The following is a 20,683-nucleotide window of genomic DNA, read 5'->3' as shown; positions in this document are numbered from 1 at the left end:
AGCCGAATGCTTTTATCTTTTTTACCCCTTTCCTGTAAATTTCTAATCTTGTAAATATTATCTTCAGTTTACGTCAATACCAGATTGTGAACTATCATAAAGTAAAATCAGAAATTTATATTTGTGATGTATTAAAATATGGAAAAATGGGTTTGGATTAGAAACTTGATTTTTTTTTTAGATAATAAAAATAGTACAGGTGAACTTGTTTACCTTTGAACAGAATATTGTCAATACATTTTAAGAAAATAATTTGTATAATAATATTAGCATTAATCAGTAAGGGTTTTATTTCAGTGTCTCTGTTACAAATAGAATAACCCAGGGAGCTTTAAAAATGCTGATGCCTGGCCCTGTCCGGTTTGGCTCAGTAGATAGAGCATCAGCCTGAAGGCCTGGGTGTGATTCCAGTCAAGGGCACATGCTCAGGGGCTCGATTCCCAGTAGGAGGGCATGCAGGAGGCAGCCAATCAATGATTCTCTCTCATCATTGATGTTTCTATCTCTCTCTCTCCCTCTCCCTTCCTCTCTGAAAACAATAAAAATATATTAAAAATAAAAATGCCGATGCCTGAATCTTACCTCCTGAGGTTCTGGGTTTAATTGGCCTGAGCTATAGCCTGGGCATTTTTAAAGCTTCCTGGGTGATGTAAATGCTCAGCCGGGGTTGAGAACCTCTGGGTTATAATAGTCTGTCCTCTGGCTCAGTGATTTTTCTCCAACTGGCTGTGCCTGAATCAGCTGTGCAGTTTGCTAAACCAGAGCTCCCAGAGCCCCACCCCAGAGCTACTGCATGAGAGTCCAGGATAGGTCCAGGCATCTGCCTGTTTACCATTTCTGTCCCAGACAGGTCTAGAAAATGATACCCAGGCTTTGTTCCCAGTTTCCTTTGTTTTAAAAAATGTACACATTTCTCCTGCATACTATTGATATTTATTTTTATCCAAAAAGTATATGGGTTTACAGTGCCATTCCTTGTACACTGGACAGTGTCGATACATATTTGCTTATTTATATTTCATCCACTCATGGCAGGCATTGATTGGAAGGAAAGTTTGGTGAATGAAAATTTGCAAATGCTTTTACTTTAAAAAATACTATAGTACATTTTTAATTTTATAAACATTAGAATATTAACTTGCTAATCTGAATTGACATCCATTTAATTCTAAATTCTATTTCTTTGGTCTTGTGCTTGAGCTTGCTCATCTGTGTGTTATTTTAATTAATATTGATTTCATTGTCCAATGGGTATTGCATTAACCTTTGCAAAAGCTGCATGTCACCTAAAGGAGGTTCCACTTGGGATAACCATTATTTTTCTCTAAAGGAAAAAACAAAAATTGGGATTTGGTAAAGAAATATAAGCAAAGAAAACCCTGTTAAACATGCACGTGTGTGGGGGCACACGTGATAAGCCTAATTGTGTCACTAAGAAACCTTTCATGTCCTCAAGACAACCTCTACTTCAAGGTCGCGGGGTTACCAATATTGCTCTCCATGAGAGGTGCTAAGTACCTCGTTGGTGTTTTTTACCTTACTGCTTTTTCTCCCTTTGTGTTATATCTCTAAAGGCAGTGCTCAAAGACTAAAAAACTTTTCTCAACACTGAAAGTGCTTAAATTAAGGAATGCTGTCAAGCATATTTAGATTCAAAATTTGCATGTTATGAAAAACACATTTGCTTAGAAAATGCGGTCCTATTGAGAGGATGCATTCATTTTCTCTGTTCTGCTCTTTTGTGTTATAATAATGAGAAAGAGAGTCACTGCTCATGAAAAGATGTTCACTTGTCCTTTCATATAGTGATGTTAAAACTGGACAGGTGTCTACAACCAGAGTTTATGTGCTACAAAAAGCCCTCCATTTAGTCAGTGGCATGTGTTGAGTGGCCTTAGTATATGATCAGTGATGGGCAACCTTTTGAGCTTGGTGTGTCAAACTTCGCCAAAAAACTGAGCATAACTCGGGTAGTGTGTCACTTTGAGGAAAAAACATTATTTCGCAAATGTTTCATCCTCAGGAGCAGCAAATGTTTTATCCTCGGCATGCGGCCGCTGAGGCGGCCGCGTGTCATCAGAAATGGCTACGTGTGTCAGTGCTGACACGTGTGTCATAGGTTCGCCATCATTGGTATATGCACTAGTCACCATTGTCTGTTAATCCAATCATTTCTCCCTCTGTATCCCCAAGGCCTTAATTTAAGCTTGTGATGTTTCCCTGGCCTGGAGCACTATGGGGTCCTCTCAACCGACCTCACTACCTCCCTAGTCCACTTGCTCTGATTCTGCCTCAGTCTCTGCCAGGCCATGCTTCTAAACTTCCCTTTTGCGAACACTTCTGTGGCTCTCCCTGCCTTCAAAGAGACAATGGAATCTCTTGGTGGATCCGAAAGGCTCTTCACAGTTAAACCACAAATCGCTTTTCTATTTCAGCCCTGTCTCCATTTTCTAATTCTCAGCATAGCCCAGGACCACCTCTGGCTCTTGAACGTGCCATACTCTCCCAACTCCATGCCTTTATGATCCAAGCTATTCTGTCTGCAACCTCCTTACTCTTGGTCCAAATATCACCTCCTCTTTGAAGCCCCTATGGGAACCATCTCCCCTAAATCAAATGATAGTGAATTTTATTATTCCTAACACTAGTAAACACAGTAGTCACTCTTTAAATATTTCAGTTATATTTTATAATCTTTTCCCTTACACATTAATAAAAATTTTGTCAGAACTGAGATCCTGATATTCTCACCTAAATAAAACTTTACCCTCTTACATATTCAAAGTATATTTATTAAATGCCTACTGTATGCCAGGTTACCCATTACACTGCAGTAGGGAACAAGACAAAGTCCTTTTGTGCATGTAGGTTACATTCTGGTGAAGTAGACAGACAAAAACCAATAGGTCATGACATGTTGGAGGAAGTAAAACACAGCAGAGTAAGGGGTCGGGGGCATAGCACCACGGTGTTTTGTGTACTTAGGGCCGGCCTCTCTGAGGGGCTAACATTGGAATAGAGATCTAAATTAAGTGAGAAAGGAACCATACAAGCAGGTGGGAGAAGAAAGTCCCCACAGCAAGTTCAAGGGCTGAGGCTCTGTGCTACCCAAATCAAAAAACCCACGATGCGGAAGCCAGTGGAGCTCCTCAAAGCTGTGTAATTGCTGGAAGATAACTCCAGTCCTCTGAGGGGGTGCACAGAGGAGAGCTCCTAACCAAAGCTGAGGCTCCTCAAGCTGAAGATAAATGTTTGCAATCTCGTTTCCCCTCTGCAGAATCAAGATTTTTTTTTTAAAGCCCAGGTTTCACCTAGATACAAATGCTAAAAGTTATTATTTGTTGGCATCTCTCCTTAGAGGGTCTTGAATTTATAAAAGCTATTCATTTATATACTGTGCTTTGTTTAGTCTTTTAAGAATGGATAGACTTTATCCTGCTTCAGTGCTGTATCCCCACTACCCAGAACAGTGCCAGGCACATAGTAGGTGAACATATTTTTTGAAAGACTAAATGATAATGAGGGTTGAGAACAGCAAAGACATCATACAGTGTGTGAATTTCCAGACGGGCTCTGAATCTTTATATTATTAGGAAATAAATAAAAGTGATCATTAAAGTATAGTGATTTTTAGAAGTAATTTTATAGATGCAAAATAAAGTAATTATATAATTTAATGGAATCTACTTAGATTTGAGGATATAGGAATGGAATTTCTAATATTAGCAGTTACACCAAAAATCTTAAGAATAAATATATTTCTAGAGTTTGAAACAGTTTAAATCCTTTTTGGATACAGTGCCTCACAAAAACTACCACTACCACCACCCAAGTTCATTTTGAACAATTGCTTTACTTTCGTTCTGTATGCTAATAATTTTTTGACTTATATTTTCCCCAAATAGGTTGCTTTCTGCCATGGAGAGTACTGCTTCATTAGAGAAAATGCCTGCTGCGTTTTCACTTTTTGAGCATTATGATGACAGCTCGGCGAAAAGTGACCAGATGTTAAAACAAGTGGCTGGTAGGCATTTTAATCTTAAAGAGTTTGATGAGATTTGGTGATTTTTCCTTGTTTGTTTTTTGAATGTAAGGAAATATAACTGGAAACAGGAAAATCTTCTTTGTAAACATTTAAAGCCAGATTCTGAAATAAAGCATGAGACCCACACACCATTCCCGTGATAAACTGCATTTCCACTTGAAGCCTAATGACTGCGCTAGGACAGTGGTCCGCAAACTCATTAGTCAAGAGAGCCAAATATCAACAGTACAACGATTGAAATTTCTTTTGAGAGCCAAATTTTTTAAACTTAAACTTCTTCTAACGCCACTTCTTCAAAATAGACTCGTCCAGGCTGTGGTATTTTGTGGAAGAGCCACACTCAAGGGGCCAAAGAGCCGCATGTGGCTCGCGAGCCGCGGTTTGCCGACCACGGCGCTAGGATATTGAGGAGGTGGGAGGAGGTAGCCATGAACCAAAGGTCTCCTGTTATTTTCCTTTCTCCAATAGGATTTCTCTCCCTCTCTTCTAGAGATTATTTGCTTCACACCAGCAGCCAGCTAGAGAAGGAAAAATAAATAATTTCATGTGTATTGAACAGATTTTTCCTTATGAGTGGTTTTCCCCTCTTCAATTGAGTTCTTTTTCCTTTTTAAAAAACTAAACAGATTAGCTTAGAAGAACTAACAGCTCCGCATCCTGCTCTGTAGCCAGGAGCCTCCCACTCAGCTGTCAGAAGCATCTTGCCGGCTCTTCAAAATATTTTTTAATGTGCTATTTTAATAAACAAGACAATTTAAATTTCTCAAAGCTGCCGTGTTTCAGTCAAGTTACCAAGGTTTCACTTACTGTACAATGTACTCAGATGTCCTCCTTAAGAGATGCTTTACTCTTTCAAAACCACCTTAAAGACAGCTGCTGTTTTTCAATTGACAAGTAATTTTCATTCCTGTAGGAAGAGGGTTTGTTTAGTAACTGGTAAAAGGCTACTGTGTCTTTAAAAAGACCAAAAATCCTACCAACCCTATGTAAAATGAAAAATGTAGGCATTTATGGATTTTCTGCAGAAATGTCTCAAAAGGATGTTTTCTTAGAATGTCTTTAAGAGGCATTTAAATAAAGCAGTGATTGCAAACTAAGAAATTCTGATTAACAGAGTAGATCTTTTGCTTTTAAGGGATTCTTTTTTGAATACCTGATGGGGAATGAAAGGACATTCTATATATTTTAGAAGCCACAGGGTTAGATTATCATTCTGAAATAGTGCCTGTGGCAGTCCCAGTAATTCCAAGCTGTTTTAGGGAAATTGATCTCTGAGAGATAAATGCTGTGGGTTCACAGAATTGGAGCCCAAGGTGTTGACTTGTTGCTAAATAGTTTTGGTTCGTTTTGTGACCAATGACACTTCTCGGATCTAGAGTCCTCACTTGGTACCTGAAAAGTTAATCAGATTACTCCCTAAACAGATATAATGAGGAAAGGATATGAATTTTTCACTAACGTGTATTCCACTCTTACATGATGCCTGGCGCTGTGGAGGCTGTTAAGCATACTGATCATCTAATCTCACAACCCTAGGAGGTGGGTTTTATTGTTATTCCCATTTGGCTGGTGAGGAAATAAAAGGAGCAGAAAAGTGTCTCTCATGTTGCCCTAGACACACAACTATGTGGGGGCTTGTAGTGGAGGAGTTCGGTTCAGAGCTTGCTCTTGAACCACTGCTCTACACCTAAGAGGCAGAGTGCATTGCTCTGAAAGGAGCCGTAACCATAGATTAGTGACAAACCTTCCTTGACTCTGCTCCTGGGGCCTTTTTTTTTTTCTTAATTGTGGTAAAATATGCATACTGTAAAACTTAGCATTTCAACCATTGTGAAGTAGATAGTTCAGTGGTGTTAAGTACACTCACATTGTCATACAACCATCACCACCATCCATCTCCAGAATGCTTTCAACTTGCAGAACTGACATTCTCTACCTGTTAAATAACTCCCCACCCCTACCCCAGCAACCACCATTCTACTTCCTGTTTTTATGAATTTAACTACTCAGGTATAAGTAGAATCATATAGTACTTGTTTTTTTTTGTGTGTGACTAGCTTATCTCACTTAGCATATCTTCAAGGTTTATCCACATTGTAGCATGTGTCAAAATTTCCTTCCTTTTTAAGGGCTGAATACTATTCCATTGTAGGTTTATACTGCATTTTGCTTATCCATTCACTCGTGGATGTACACTTGGGTTCCTTTTGGCTACTCTGGATAATACTGCTCTCCTGGGGACTATTTTGAAAGCTGGCTTGAGTGGGAATCTGGATCTGGGCCCAGGTCCTGAAGTCCCAAGTTGATCTACTGCTCAGCTCCCTTAGTGGGACAGCTCTTTATAGGACACTGGAAATCCTATCCAAGTTCATTGCTATGGCAGTGTAAACAGAGTAGCTGACATATAAAATCCAGGTCTCTGATACTTGTCTATCACAGGAATTTTAAATCCAATAATTATTATTCAATTACATCTATGAAGTATTCCTATTTCCTTTTTAATTTTAGAGTATTTTGAAAAGTAAGAGTATTTTCTATTTTTGAAAAAAATTGTTCTAACTTTAATGATTTTGGGAGAAGGAGCACATTAAGTACAAAATTATTTCTAATCTACATGTTTTGCTTAATTCCCTACAACTGCTTCTTCCTTAAAATTTGGTGATGGTGTGTGTGTGTGTGTGTGTGTGTGTGTGTGTGTTACCATTTAAAAAAAGCAGATATTGCTCAATGTATAATTCATTAAAAAACAACAACAATAAAAACACAGGAGCATTTTCATTGTTCATGCCTCAAGGAGTTCAACACTGTTTCAGAGATGATTGACAATAGTTGAAGCATTCTGCTCGGCTCTTCAGTAAACCTGGGCAACATGAAAATTTACTGCACTACATTTGTCCGGATGGACTCCTTTAGAATGTGACACTGATTTCCTGCTGGGAAGACAAACAGTGAAGTCAAAGATAGCATAAGGATCTCTGAACCATTATCAGTCCTTGGGGAGGTGCCCTGACAGGCAGGCTTCCTGTCATGAAGTCTGCTCAGCATGCCTGACCTCTGAGTCCCTCTCGGATTTACAGGTGGTGGAGTCCTAGTTCACCCTCATCATAAGAGGCTTCTTGCCTTCTCCCCTCCATTTTCTGTGTTCCTGCCAAGGCCATTTGCCTTCTGAATGTTAGCACTGTTTATGTGTCAGGCATTTTGCTAAGCATTTACTATATATTATATATATTATATATTATATATGTTGCTTCTTACAACAACCCTGAGAATAAATGGTATTATTATTATTGTTGTTGTTTCCCAACTTAAATATGGGGAGACTGAGGCTAAAATAACACAGCTAATAAGATGGAGATCTGGCATTTTACCTTAGGTCAGCCTCTCTCCTCCAAAGCCCATGAACGTGACCACTCTCTTATCCTGCTTCTTATTTTTCATACCTGTGTATTTCTTCAGCAATTTATCTCTTTCTTGAATCTTTTCAATCCATCTCTTTTTGTTCCATCCTGTAGACCCATTTGTTTTTCCTCATTTTTAACTCCTTGTTGAACTAACCTTGTTTTCTTTTCATTTCATTTCATTACTCTTAATAAAGTAATCTCATAAAATTTGACTCACACTATTTTAGTAAGATTATTTCTTAGGAAATTGTTGCCTGGGAAAAAATTTAAAAGCATGAAAAAAATAAATTTAAAAGCATGACATCTTCTCAATTGATGGGAATAACCTTTTCTTTTAATTTGTAAAATATGTTCAATGCTTTTGTCTCTCAAAAATGTTGGAGGAGAATTGCATAGGAGCTTGATTTATGGTGTTGTATATACTGTTGATGTTCAATATGCAAAATTATAAACTTTCAAATCTCTAGTAAAACACTTGAGAATATTGTTGTCTTTAAAATTCAAAACAATGGAGTAATACTAGATAGTTAAACCTTATACTTTAATCAGTTAATAGGGTTCTTTTCCCCCTATGTAATTTAACATTTTGTTTAAATTTCTTTTTAATTTGTAGCTATGGTCATGCTGGAAAGAGAAAATAGGAAAGTAATTTCAGAAAGTGTATTTTGTTACTTTATTCATGCAAGTCTTTTTCAGCTTTTACAGCACCTATAGTTAAAAGTGGTTTCATTTGTCTATTGTGAATATAGACTCTTTATTAATGTAGAAGGTTATCTAGCAAAGCATACTCAAGTTTTTGCTTCAAAGAAAAAACAAGTCATTTGCTATAACCTTGAGTCTAACCTATATAAGTTAATTTCTCTAAATATAGAACTATAGAAGAATATTCTCAAGTGATCCATTTGGGGATCCATTTTTATTTATTTCTATGTGTCTTACATGTACACATATATAAATTCAAAGAAAACGTTTTGGAGGGGTACACACTGAACCGCAGCAGTAGTATGTTAGGGTTTGGGATTAGGGGTGTGTTGGGGGAAAAGGGAGAACTCCCAGTGTTACTTCATATATTTCTGTATTGTTAGAATTTTTTGTAAGTGACATTTGAAAAAAGAAAGAAAAATCAATCAATAAAATCAGCATTAGTTACAATAAATGTTGCTTATATTCCATCCAGTTCCACAGCCTCCTAGATTAGAACCTCAGGAACCAAATTCTGCCACGAGCACAACAATTGCGGTTTATTGGAGCATAAACAAGGAAGATGTCATCGACTCATTCCAGGTTTACTGTATGGAGGAGCCACAAGATGACCAAGAAGTAAATGGTAGGGTTGCTAATACAAATACAGGTGCATGTGTATATTTCTGCATCTTAATGTAAAGTATTTTTAAAAATATATATTTTATTGATTTTTACAGAGAGGAAGGGAGAGGGATAGAGAGTTAGAAACATCGATCAGCTGCCTCCTGCACACCCCCTACTGGGGATGTGCCCGCAACCAAGATACATGCCCTTGACCAGAATCGAACCCAGGACCCTTCAGTCCGCAGGCCGACGCTCTATCCACTGAGCCAAACTGGTTAGGGCATGAAGTATTTAAACATATACATATTACGGCTCTTTCCATAAAGCATTCATAGCTACATAAAAATAACAAACCAACAGCAGTATAATGAAATGAAATATAAGCAAAGTTGGAGATCAGGGTAAGGGAAAACAAAAATGCATTAATATCCTAATGGTCAACATGAATATTGTCATTGAGATTCATATTTGACTTTGAGCTCTCAGGATAGCAGGAGCAATTAAGTGATCCTCATTTTCAGAAAGGAGGTAATATGCAAGAGTTTCAGGGAGAACAAAGTTTCAATCAGTCTTTTGAGGTCAAAAGACAAGTGTAATGTGTGCCACTTTGTGGAGGAGAAAGGAGCAGTATAGGACAGTGACTTCCACAATAATTTTAATGCAAATGCACCATTGGATGTCACGATTGGCATTTTCTCAGATCTACCTTGGACAAAATCTATAAACACACTACAAAGGTAATTCAGAGTTCACACTTATGAAGGCATGGGCCTAGATGTATAATTTTCTAGTGTCCCAAATTAATGTGCAGATAGAGGTGAAAGAGCTTAGCAGGGTGAGTAGATGGCATATCTTACTAGTATAGTTGAACCGCTGTAAACATCTGTTTAGTAGGACTTCTAACAAGACCTAGAAGCCAAGCAGTTTGAGGCTGTACTTAGTGATGAATCAGAGCTAAGAGTGCTGGCATACTGTTACTTGTTGAAGACAGACCCATATACAGGGTGGTGCAAGAGTAGGTTTACAGTTGTGAGTACGTGAGTTTATTATTGTATTATTATTTATTAACTAGAGGCCTGGTGCATGAAATTCGTGCATGGAGGGGGGGTGTCCCTCAGCCCAGCCTGCACCCTCTCCAATCTGGGACCCCTTGAGGGATGCCTGACCACCCGTTTAGGCCCGATCCCAGTGGGGGGTGGGGGACCTGGCCTGCAGTGGAGGACAGTTGGGGGGAACCCAGGCCTGCAGGGGAGGACAGTTTGGGGGGCCCAGTGGGATCAGGCCTAAACGGGCAGTTGGACATCCCTCTCACAATCCAGGACTGCTGGCTCCCAACCGCTTGCCTGCCTCTGCCTGATTGCCCCTAACCGCTTTTGCCTGCCAGCCTGATCACCCACTAACCACTCCCTTGCCAGCCTGATCGATGCCTAACTGCTCCCTGGCCGGCTTGATTGCCCCTAACTGTCCTCCCCTGCAGGCCTGGTCACCCCCAACTGCCCTCCCCTTCAGGCCAGCCCCTCCCCAACTGCCCTCCTCTGAAGGCTTAGGTCCCCCCCACAACTGTCCACCCCTGCAGGCCTGGGATACCCCACAACTGTCCACCCCTGCAGCCCTGGTCCCCCCAAACTGCCCTCCCCTGCAGGCCTGGCTCCCCCCAACTGCCCTCCCCTGCAGGCCTGGGCCCCCCCCCCAACTGTCCACACCTGCAGCTGTGGTCTCCCCAAACTGCCCTCACCTGCAGACCTGTGTCCCCCCAACTGCCCTCTCCTGCAGGCCTGGTCCCCCCAAACTGTCCTCCCCTGCAGGCCTGGGTCCCCCCAACTGTCCTCCACTGCAGGCCTGGTCCCCCCCACAACTGTCCTCCCCTGCAGTACTGGTCCCCCCAAACTGCCCTCCCCTGCAGGCCTGGGTCCCACCCAACTGCCCTTTCCTGCAGGTCTGGTCCCCCCGAATTGCCCTCCCCTGAAGGCCTGGTCCCCTCCAACTGCCCTCCCCTGCTGGCCTGGTCACTCCTAACTGCCCACAACTGCCCTCCCCTGCAGGCCATCTTGTGGCGGCCATCTTGTGTCCACATAGGGGAAGCCATCTTTGACCACATGGGGGCGGCCATATTGTGTCTTGGAGTGACAGTCAATTTGCATATTACACTTTTATTAGATAGGATTGCTCTATTATTTTCCATACAAACAACTGTAAACCTACTTTTGCCCCACCCTGTATCTTAGAAACCAGAGAATCATGTGGCAGGATTGACGTGCCACATATAATAAGGAATTGATTATAATATATTTCACTGATGCCAATATTTAAGTCTTTTGAGATGTCATGTGGTTCTTATTTAAATTAAAAAATAGTAAGAAAAGCAATCCCTGACATAGTGTAAAGTTGGCTTTGTCCGTAAGAATTTCTGTTTTAGCCCAGCTGGTGTGGTTCAGTTGTTGAGCGTAGACCCATGAAGCAAGAGGTCACCAGTTTGATTCCCAGTCTGGGCGAATGCCCAGGTTGCTGGCTTGGTCCTTGGTAGGGGGTGTGCAGGAGGCAGCGATCCATGTTTCTCTTTCATTGATGTTTCTATCTCTCTACCCCTCTCCCTTCCTCTCTCAATAAAATCAATAAAGACATATTAAAAAGAAAAGAATTTAGGTTTTATTGGGAACCTATTACCATATATATAGCTGTGACAAAACAGCAAGGTAAGTGCTATTATCCCATTTGCAAATGAGAAAACCAATATGAGGTTAAATAATTCACCCAAGGCCACACAACTTATACATGACAGCAGCAGGATTCAAACACAGATCTTTTAGACTGCAAAGCTTATATTTTTGTTTGCTTGAATCTGTGTTTGTTTTGTTATACAGTAGTCCTCCCTTATCTAAGGTTTCACTCTCCATCTGAGGTTTCGGTTACCTACAGACAATCTCAGTCTAGAAATATTAAATGGGAAATTCCAGAAATAAACAGTTCATAAGTTTTAAATTGCATGCATTTCTGAGTAGTGTGATGAAATCCCGAATGTTTTGCTCCATCCGGCCTGGGACATGAATCATCTATGCTGTGTGTGCTGCCTGCCCCTCAGTCACGTAGTAGCCACCATCTTGGTTATCAGATTAACTACCCTAGTATTGAAGTACCTGTGTCCAAGTAACTCTTATTTTAGTGAATAAAAGCACAAATGTAATGATGCAGGTAATTTAGATATGCCAAAGAGAAGCTGTATAGTGATTCCTTTAGGTGAAAAGGTGAGTATAGTGCAATAAGTTATTTTGACAGAAAGAGACTACATTTACATTCACATAACTTTCATTATAGTGTATAGTTATAATTGTTATATTTTATTAGTTATTATTAATCTCTTAATGTGCCCAATTTATAAATTAAACTTTATTATAGGTATGTATGTATGTATAGGACAAAACAGTGTATTAGGATTTCTATCTCTCTACCTGCCTGGCATCCCTTGGGGGTTTGGGGCATATTTCCCTTGGATAAGTGGTGGATACTATACTTCAGCTCCCTGTTTATCCAGTTATATAATGGAATCTGGCTCTCCAGATTCTCTTAGCAACTATTTGTTGCCTAGAGTACTTTTTTAATGTGCTTCACCTGCCCCCACCATTCCCCAAACACTTACTTAGCCTGTGTCTCGTTCATTCAATGCCTTGAGTTCTGCTAATGCCAGTTAATTAACCTGATGGTCTACACCATGGTACCATGCTGTGTGAAATAGGGGTCCAGTAACATGTTATGTACATTGTTAAACGTACTGGGGTAACACAACGTAGACTGAAAGGATGATTCCATTGAAGACCACAGTCATACTTTGTAGGCTCTGGGGGAAATGCTTTTTCAGTGTATAAGTCCTCATAACATTATTTAAATTAAATATTCTGTCCAGAAAGTATTACTCATTGGGAAATAGAGATGCAATTAAAGAAACCTGCTGAGTTTAAAAGCTCCTAAATTTCCTTTAAAAAGAAACCATCTGGGTTTCTTAACTGAGGGGTTTTGAAGATGTGACATTCAAGAATAACAAGGAAGGATAACTGAAATTACCTTAGACTATTTTTTAAAATCGTTCTTTTTAAGGAGAGAAAATTTCAGTAAAAATAATCAGATTGGGTGTTATTATAACACCCAAAGAGACCAGTGTTAAGAATGGTGTTGAGTAATGTTTACTACTAAAATAACAAAATAGCATAAATTTTAGGAAATGATTGAATGAAGTTGCTTCTTAGAATAGTTAATGGCCTATCAAAGTTATTTAAGTATTTTTATATATTATGGAAATCCCTAGTAGAAAGAATTTTGGAATTCATGAGAAGGAACCAGGATTTGAAACTATGAAAATCATACTGAATACTAAAATGGTTTACTAATCTATAAAGATGCTTTGTACCATGCAGTTGTCCTATTTTATTACATACTCTCCTAAAATATTGGCATTGCTTCTCAGGGATTATCTTGAGAATGTATTGTTGAAATTTAAGCTAACATAAACTCTGCAATTTTAGTATTTGCTATTGAAATGTTACTTTAATTGTAGAATATGAAGCTCAGAATCTTACTAATATGCTATTATTTTTGGTAAGTGTTCATAAATAATACTATGTCATTCTAACTCTCTCTTTTCAGAGTGCTATTGCTTTCTTATGTATCCTAAAGTGATCTACCACATAATGATATCTCTAAGCTAATCAGTTTGGGGTTTCCACTGAAAAAAGTCTTAGACCAATTTTTCCAATAACTGTAACTTTCAATTAACTTTGGAAGACACTAGAATTTATGATTGTGTTTTATGCTAGACTTGGTAGAAGAATACAGAGTTACAGTGAAAGAAAGCTACTGCATTTTTGAAGATTTGGAACCTGACCGATACTATCAAGTGTGGGTAATGGCTGTGAACTTCACCGGATGTAGCCTGCCCAGTGAAAGGGCAATTTTTAGAACAGGTAAGGAGATGTTAAGAGGGTGTTAAGAGGCAATACTCAATCCTTCACAGACTATTAAGATTAACCAATAAGCATTTATTAAGCCTATTGCATGCTGGGTGTTGTGTAATGCGGCATATACAACAGACAAATTTTGGTGGTAGGGCCCTGATCCAGTTATATACAGGTTATTATAAGAACTCTCCAGCCAGAGAGGTACCAGAGTCTGCCTTGAGCGGGGGCAGAATCAGAAATACCTTTCTAGAACTGATGCCTGAATGAGCTCCTTTAAAGGATCAGTAGGAAGTAAAGTGTTAAAAGGATGAATTCATTTGAAGAAATCCTATGAGCAGAGACATCAAGGTAAGAAACAGTGTGGAGTGTGCAGGACACAAAAGTAAGTTTGGTATTATTTATTTGACTTCAAAACAAATAGAGGAAAGCCTTTAGGTGAGATAGATTAGTTAGTATGTACAGAGTTAATATTTGCTAAGCTAAGAAGCTCAGGCTTTATCATATGGGTGCTACGAGCCCCCAAAAGGTGTTGCTATGATGGTTTTAGCTGACAATGCATTCCCATGATGGAGTCTTTTCACAAGGGGCGAAGCAGGTATAGCATAAACCAAGTTTGAATTGCTTTTAAGATAATTTTAACTACGTCAGGGGAATTAATGACTTATTCCTACTGTTTTATCTTTTCTTCTTGCCTTTTAAAGCAAATATTTATTGAGCACTTACTGAAGGCAAGATTATGGCTAAATTTTGTGTACAGAGAAGGGGACAAGAATCTTTATTTTTATTTGCCTGTATAATAAAGAAACTTGGATAAGATTTACAGGAAGCTAATATCGGAAGCTGGTTGGGAATGGGTGAAAACTGGGCAAGTTTTGGAAGGCAGGGGTGGGAGGGAGATCTTTCACTATATAAAATTTTATACCTTTGGAATTTTCAACCCAGAATGTATTTTTAATAAAAAATTAAAATAAAATCATACCCATGCATTCTTCCCAGGCTCCAGGGAAGCAGAACTGGCATTCATCACACCATAATTGACTTGATTCTCTCTCTACAGCACCCTCCACCCCTGTGATCCGTGCAGAGGACTGTACCGTGTGTTGGAACATGGCCACCATCCGATGGCAGCCGGCTAATCCAGAGGCCACTGAGACCTATACTCTGGAGTATTGCAGACAGCACTCTCCGGAGGGTGAGGGCCTCAGGTAAGAATCCTTCTCCACAGGGAGACCCCACCGCTCTACAGAGAGAACCTGGGGTACCAGGAACCCAGCTCAGGGCCTAAAGTTAACCTCTGAGTTTATGCTCATAGAGGAAAAAAACTTCTGAAATCCTGCTGAGCTAATTAAATTGACTTGATTTGCAGCTCCATCACTATTCATCAGTGAACTCTAAGTTTGTAATAAAACATATGCTACAATGCAGAATAATAACTCCCTTGTAAGAAAAATGTAAGTGAACATTTTTTGAGGTATATTTAATCTGAATCATTAGACAGGATTTATACATATTTTATGCTCATTTTAGTTATATTAGAATAGGTACCACCTAATTCAGAAAACAAATGGTGAGTTTGTATACAATGTAAATATGTATTTGTAATGTATAAATGTAAAATGTAAATTTGAATATCTCCATAATATATTGCTAATATTAAAGGAGCTAATTATATATATAATCACAGAGACGTACCTGTTTCTCCAAGAGCATGAAGAATCTAGAGATTTTGCAGGAAAAAAAGAAATGTAAAGCTTTCTCACTAAACTTATGAAGCTAAAATTTATCAGTAAAGGCCTGTGCATCCAATGGGCATATGGTAAATGTTAATTCATTTACTAAGGCTGTGTTGTCTTAACTTCTGCTTCATGGCAATAGGACATCTTCGTGTTCCATTATGAATATTAAGACCACTATTATTAATATTTATATTTTGATAGAGACATTTTTAGTTAAAAAAACAAATTTACTGAGATAAACTATTGTGGTAGGTTATGGGACTCAGAAATAATGGTGTGAAATTAGACAGCTTTTCAATAAAGTGTATTATTAAGCTCTTATTTTCATGATCAGTCAACAACTGTTTATTTAGTTATGATGTGAGGTTTCATACAACTGAACAATAATTATAGTTTCTTTCAAGTGTGTGAAGACAAGTTTCACAAAATAATGATCAAAAGATGAATTAATGTTGAGAGGGGTATGTACGAGTAGGATGTAGGCATTTCAGCAGATGGGAGATCAGAGTAAATGTACATCTCTGCTAACATGCCAATTGCTGAAAGGCAGGCTTCAAAGCTCAGCAAATAGCTGAGAGGTGAAAGCAGGCCAGGCCAGAGGAGTGGAGGGTGGAGAGAAGGGGCAAAAGGAAAGGAAGAGGCAGAGTAGGGGAGACAGGGACAGAGACACTCAGAGGGAGAGTATAACTGACTTCTATTGAGCATTTACCACGTGCCAAGTCAGTGTCCTAGATGCCTTTATATGTGTTGCCTTATTTAACCTTCAGAAGGACTCTGACAGAAAACAGATACTTTGAGAGGGTATTCAGCTAGTGAGTGGCAATCGGGATTCAAGCCCTGCTTTGTTAGGTTTCAAAGCCCAAGCGGCTAACCTCTATTTAATGTGGCTAAGAGGAGCCCTGTACCTTTTCTACAAAAACTTCTGATGCTATGAGAACATTATGTCAAGAGTGCTGATCCCAGGGTAGTCTCTCCCACTCTTCTCCTCCCTCAGGGAGGAAAATCCAGTTCTCTCTGAGGAGTGTTCTGGAATGACTCATCCTTGCTATGGCATCAGTCCCCAGCTGGCATTTGCATAAATAACATCAGCACAGTTGGATTCTTAATCAGCAGAAACCTGGAAACCCTGAGACCTGGTAGCCATGCCACTGAGGGAACTGTGATGTCATCTAATAAATGTGGCTACAGGGAGCAGAGGAGGAAAGCAGGAGGGGAGGTGGCATTCGCTGAGGGCCTTCAACGTGCCAAGAACTGTGCCAAGTCTCAGCCCTCTCAACCATCCTAGGAGGAAGGAAATGACCTCCATTAAATGAGGCTCAGGATGGTTAAATAGTTTGGCCAAGGTGGTAAATGGTGGAGTCCTTATGCAGACTAAGTTAGCATACCTCAACAACCTGACCACTGGGAGCTATTGTGTATCCTTAGATTCCTTTGTCGCATGAAAAAACATGGATGTAAAGAGAGAATGCAGTACCATTCACAACCCCTTTGATTGATGTTTTTCCTTCCTCTGATCATTCTGGGGCCCTCAAAGCAAAAAACAAACATTTATTTGATATCAACAGCGAACAATGCATTCCAAACAAACCCTTCTATCAAAGCCAAAGAAACAAATGACAGTTCCACTTGTAGGGGAACAATGGCCATCCACCAATTTCATAAAGACAAAAGTTGAACTTATTAAAACATAAGGCTTGTCATTAGTTTATCCTAGTTGAGACTTTGCCAGTGGGTTCATTTTTATTTTTCTCGTTGAAGGAGAGCATCTGAGAGGCTGGATAAGCAGAAGTTTATAGTTGTTATGAAACAATACAAGTATCCTTTATTATTGAATGGATATAGTCCAGCAAGTTTAGAAATGAAGGGAAATTCCACATTGCAGAGCCTTGTTGATGGTTTGGAGCTGTGTTGGAGAGGGAGCTGTTTTCCAGTTAGGTGCTAAAAGACTGGCCAGTGCCAGGAGGTGGAATGGAATGGTATGTCCAATCCACAGCCCATGGATGATTCTCCAGTCTTTGAATCACTGCTGGTCTGACAACAGATAATTTTTTGAAGCAAGCAAAATTTTGTTGGCCACAAATCACTACCCTGTTCATTTGCTAAGTCTATTGCGGATGCACCATATCAAAGTCATCCCTCAATGACTTATACCCTAGGTTGGCATCAACAGACTGTGAAATAATTCATCCTGAAGCTCGGAGGCCCAGGGCTGCAAAACTTTTTTGTATTTCTTTTGGTTCTCCAATTTAAGAGTTCGGGAGGGAAAGAAAAGTCTGCTCTTTCAGAGCGGCCATGCGTCTTAGGTCTCTTGACCATCTGGTTCTTGCAACCACTTTTAAAACATTCCTTACAGTGTCTGATGGTTCAAAACTATAAAACATTAAATATATATTGCTCAATCTCTAAGATTTCCACTATAGACAGCTAGTCAGAAATAGAACTGATAAACAAAGAACCTCCAAATTTGATCACCACAGTCAATAAAAGCAAATAATTCTTACTTTCCCCTCTATTAGAACCACATTCTTCACTTTGGCTTTCTGCCCAGCAGCACACAATTTGTTGTATGTCTTGGAAAGAACAGCAAGCCCAAGGTTGTCTGATCCCACTCACTTGACATGGAGGGATCATTATGTAAGGTTGCAGCCTCGGTGCCTGGGACAGTGTTTGGCATATTGTAGCTACTCAATAAATATGTATTACCTGAATGGGCAAATATCAATTAGGACTGCACACATAATACTGACTCCAATAAGGAAAGTCTGAACCGCTTTGAAGATAATCTCTTATTCAAAATGGGGAAAAAACAAAACTGCCAACAAAGTAAAGAAGGATGGTGAATGAGTTAATTTTAGTGTTTGGATACTTAGCTAGGAGACAGGTCTAGTCTAAACTATAGGCTGGAAACCTTTTCATGGGTCACAGATAGTGAAGGACACTTATAATCTTGTTTATCCATTGGTTATACAGCCCTTATTTCAGTTCTAGGTTCTATGCAAAAAACCCCATGCTAAACCAGATCCAAAAATTAATCCAGAGGCCATTGCAGGGAAGTAAGGGGATCAACAATTACTTCTTTTTTTATGTGACTCAGTTTGACTGGGAGAGGACTGGGATATTGTCTGTGTAGATATTTAATGTCTGTGTATATAAATGTCTGTTTAATGAATGAATGAGTGGATGAATGATGGGATTGGCCAATCTTTTGTGCTTGCCAAATCCAAGTCTAACTGGCTGGAATCTCTAGCATAGAAGAGAGAGAACTAAGAACTAAATGACTTCACATCTCTTTCTCCCACTCAGTCCCTGAAAAGACAGACAGCCTTAAAAGTTCTGGTCTGGAGTAGGAAGAGAAGTTGGAAGGAAATGAAAAGGATGAATAATGTGAAAACACACACACACACACACACACACACACACACCACGGAAACATTCATCTTCAAACCTGCATTTGTTCTCTCACTATGATGGCCTCTAGGATATTCCGATTTAAGACCAAAGGTGCTGGTTCAGCTCCTGTGGTGGGTGTTTGAATGGAATGAGCCTGTCGTGCTCCCAAGTTCCATGACGCAGTGTCTGAAATAGCCCAGCAATTGCCTCCATTCCATAACGCTCACAGAAAACACATTTGCATATTTTTGTGTGGGGGCACCAGTGGCTCATCCCAGCAGTCGGTCCCTGTTGGGATTGGGGGTGGGCGGGAGTGACAATCCCTGGCGTGTGTGCGGGGGCTGAGGGAGCTCCTACTCACCCTTTCCTGTTTTTCTTTGAATGCTCTCCTCAGGTTGGGTGGGCTCAAAACACTTTCAAAAAAATTTTCCACCGCTGGGCTGTTTCCTCAGCTGTTCTGTCTCTCCTGTGTGGAGAGAAGTCAGCAGAGCTGTGGGTGGAGGAGGGAAAACTGAGAGAAATATAGCACAGCCATTAGCTGCGTGGGCTGTACAGAGAGAAGCTTTGCACGGAATGACAAATCTGTGAGACTCAATATGCCACACAAGTCGGGTGCAGGGAACTTTCTGCTCCCAAGTCCTGACAGAGACTGTGGGCTGGGAGACCCTTGGGGAGATGGGGTGTTGGGCTCTGGATGCTGGGCCTGTGAGCTCACACTCCTCCTGCTTCCAGGGTGGGGGCCACATGTGGTAGGGCAGGAACAGACTTGTCTGTCACAGTTGGATGTTCCAGCTGGGGACACCTGCCGCTTCATCTGTGTAATAAGGACAAATAAGGCCAAGTTTCCTAATGCGCCTAGAGCCCGAACAAGGTGAAAAAATCCCAGCATTTCTTTCTTTTTAAACAACTTTTTGCTAAGCTGAAGAGGTGATGGGTGACCAATGATCAACCGCAAATGATTTGACCTTCTCTGCAACCTGTGGGTAAAGGAGGCAGTCATCCTGCCCCATCCTTGCTTCGCTGGGTCACTGACATGATTGGGCCAGAGTTCATTAAGGAATTAGGACCTGGAGCTCCTCTTTATATAGTTTTGATTTCCTGCCCCGGGTGGTAACATCCCTCTGCAAGGAGCCCTTGGGAGAGTGAGTAACATGAAGATGATTTCCTTTCCACCCCCAGCATCCTTGGCATTCGGCTTTCCCTAAATCTTCCTTCCCAAATGAATCTGATTTAACTTTGATTATTTAAATCCTATATACTTCCTGGTAATATAGTAAAACCCCAGTCAATGGGATCCCAACCTGTTCCTTCAATTCTGTCTTATGTCCTGTCAATTTCCAAAAGTATTCAAGTAAAAGACCCAGACATAATGGAACCTTTAAAAACAACCCTGTAAGAATAGGAGCCAGATAAACCAGAGATGAGGAGATGGTATCAAAAAGCACAGGTTAAGAACAGTACCTCAGTGGAACATAAAATTTAAATCTGCACTTCCTGGCAGCTAAGATGAAAACAGGAGAGAGGGGGAGAGAGAAAGAGGGAGAAAGAGATTATATAACTCATCTCTTTTTAAAAAGGAAGCACAACATTTCACTAAGAGAGACAATTATATTTCTTGACATTCAGCTCGAAGATGAATTTTTCATGCAGAACTTTATATAAGGGCTATTGAACAAGATAATAGTGATTATAGTTTAGAGCAGTTTTATGAAAGATGAAAAAACATTCTCTATGTAACCATTTTTAAAAATGGGATCTGAAAACATAATGTTAAATCATTATGTGTAGGCAGTTCTAAGGGGCCTCAAGTAATTGTCCACATATGTAGCCTCCGAGTGGTAAAGGAGAGATTAGAGG

At 39.9% G+C, this 20,683-nt stretch overlaps 1 protein-coding gene across 1 annotated transcript in view; it reads left to right on the top strand.

Annotated features, from left to right (window-relative positions):
- CMYA5 (cardiomyopathy associated 5) overlaps nucleotides 1-20,683 on the top strand; it is a gene marked incomplete at its 3' end in the record, with an annotated part of 92,336 nt that overhangs the window by 50,871 nt on the left and 20,782 nt on the right. The window contains exons 6-9 of the mRNA XM_079800740.1: nucleotides 3,906-4,024; nucleotides 8,624-8,773; nucleotides 13,560-13,706; nucleotides 14,758-14,905. Coding sequence (XP_079656866.1) covers nucleotides 3,906-4,024; nucleotides 8,624-8,773; nucleotides 13,560-13,706; nucleotides 14,758-14,905 — 564 coding nt within the window. The remainder of the gene's footprint in view (nucleotides 1-3,905; nucleotides 4,025-8,623; nucleotides 8,774-13,559; nucleotides 13,707-14,757; nucleotides 14,906-20,683) is intronic.

This window comes from Cnephaeus nilssonii (genome assembly GCF_951640355.1).
Source record: "Cnephaeus nilssonii genome assembly, chromosome: 2".
In the NCBI taxonomy this organism is placed as follows: domain Eukaryota; kingdom Metazoa; phylum Chordata; class Mammalia; order Chiroptera; family Vespertilionidae; genus Cnephaeus; species Cnephaeus nilssonii.
The sequence above is the reverse complement of the archived record's forward strand: the minus strand, read 5'-3'. Positions and strand labels throughout refer to the sequence as shown.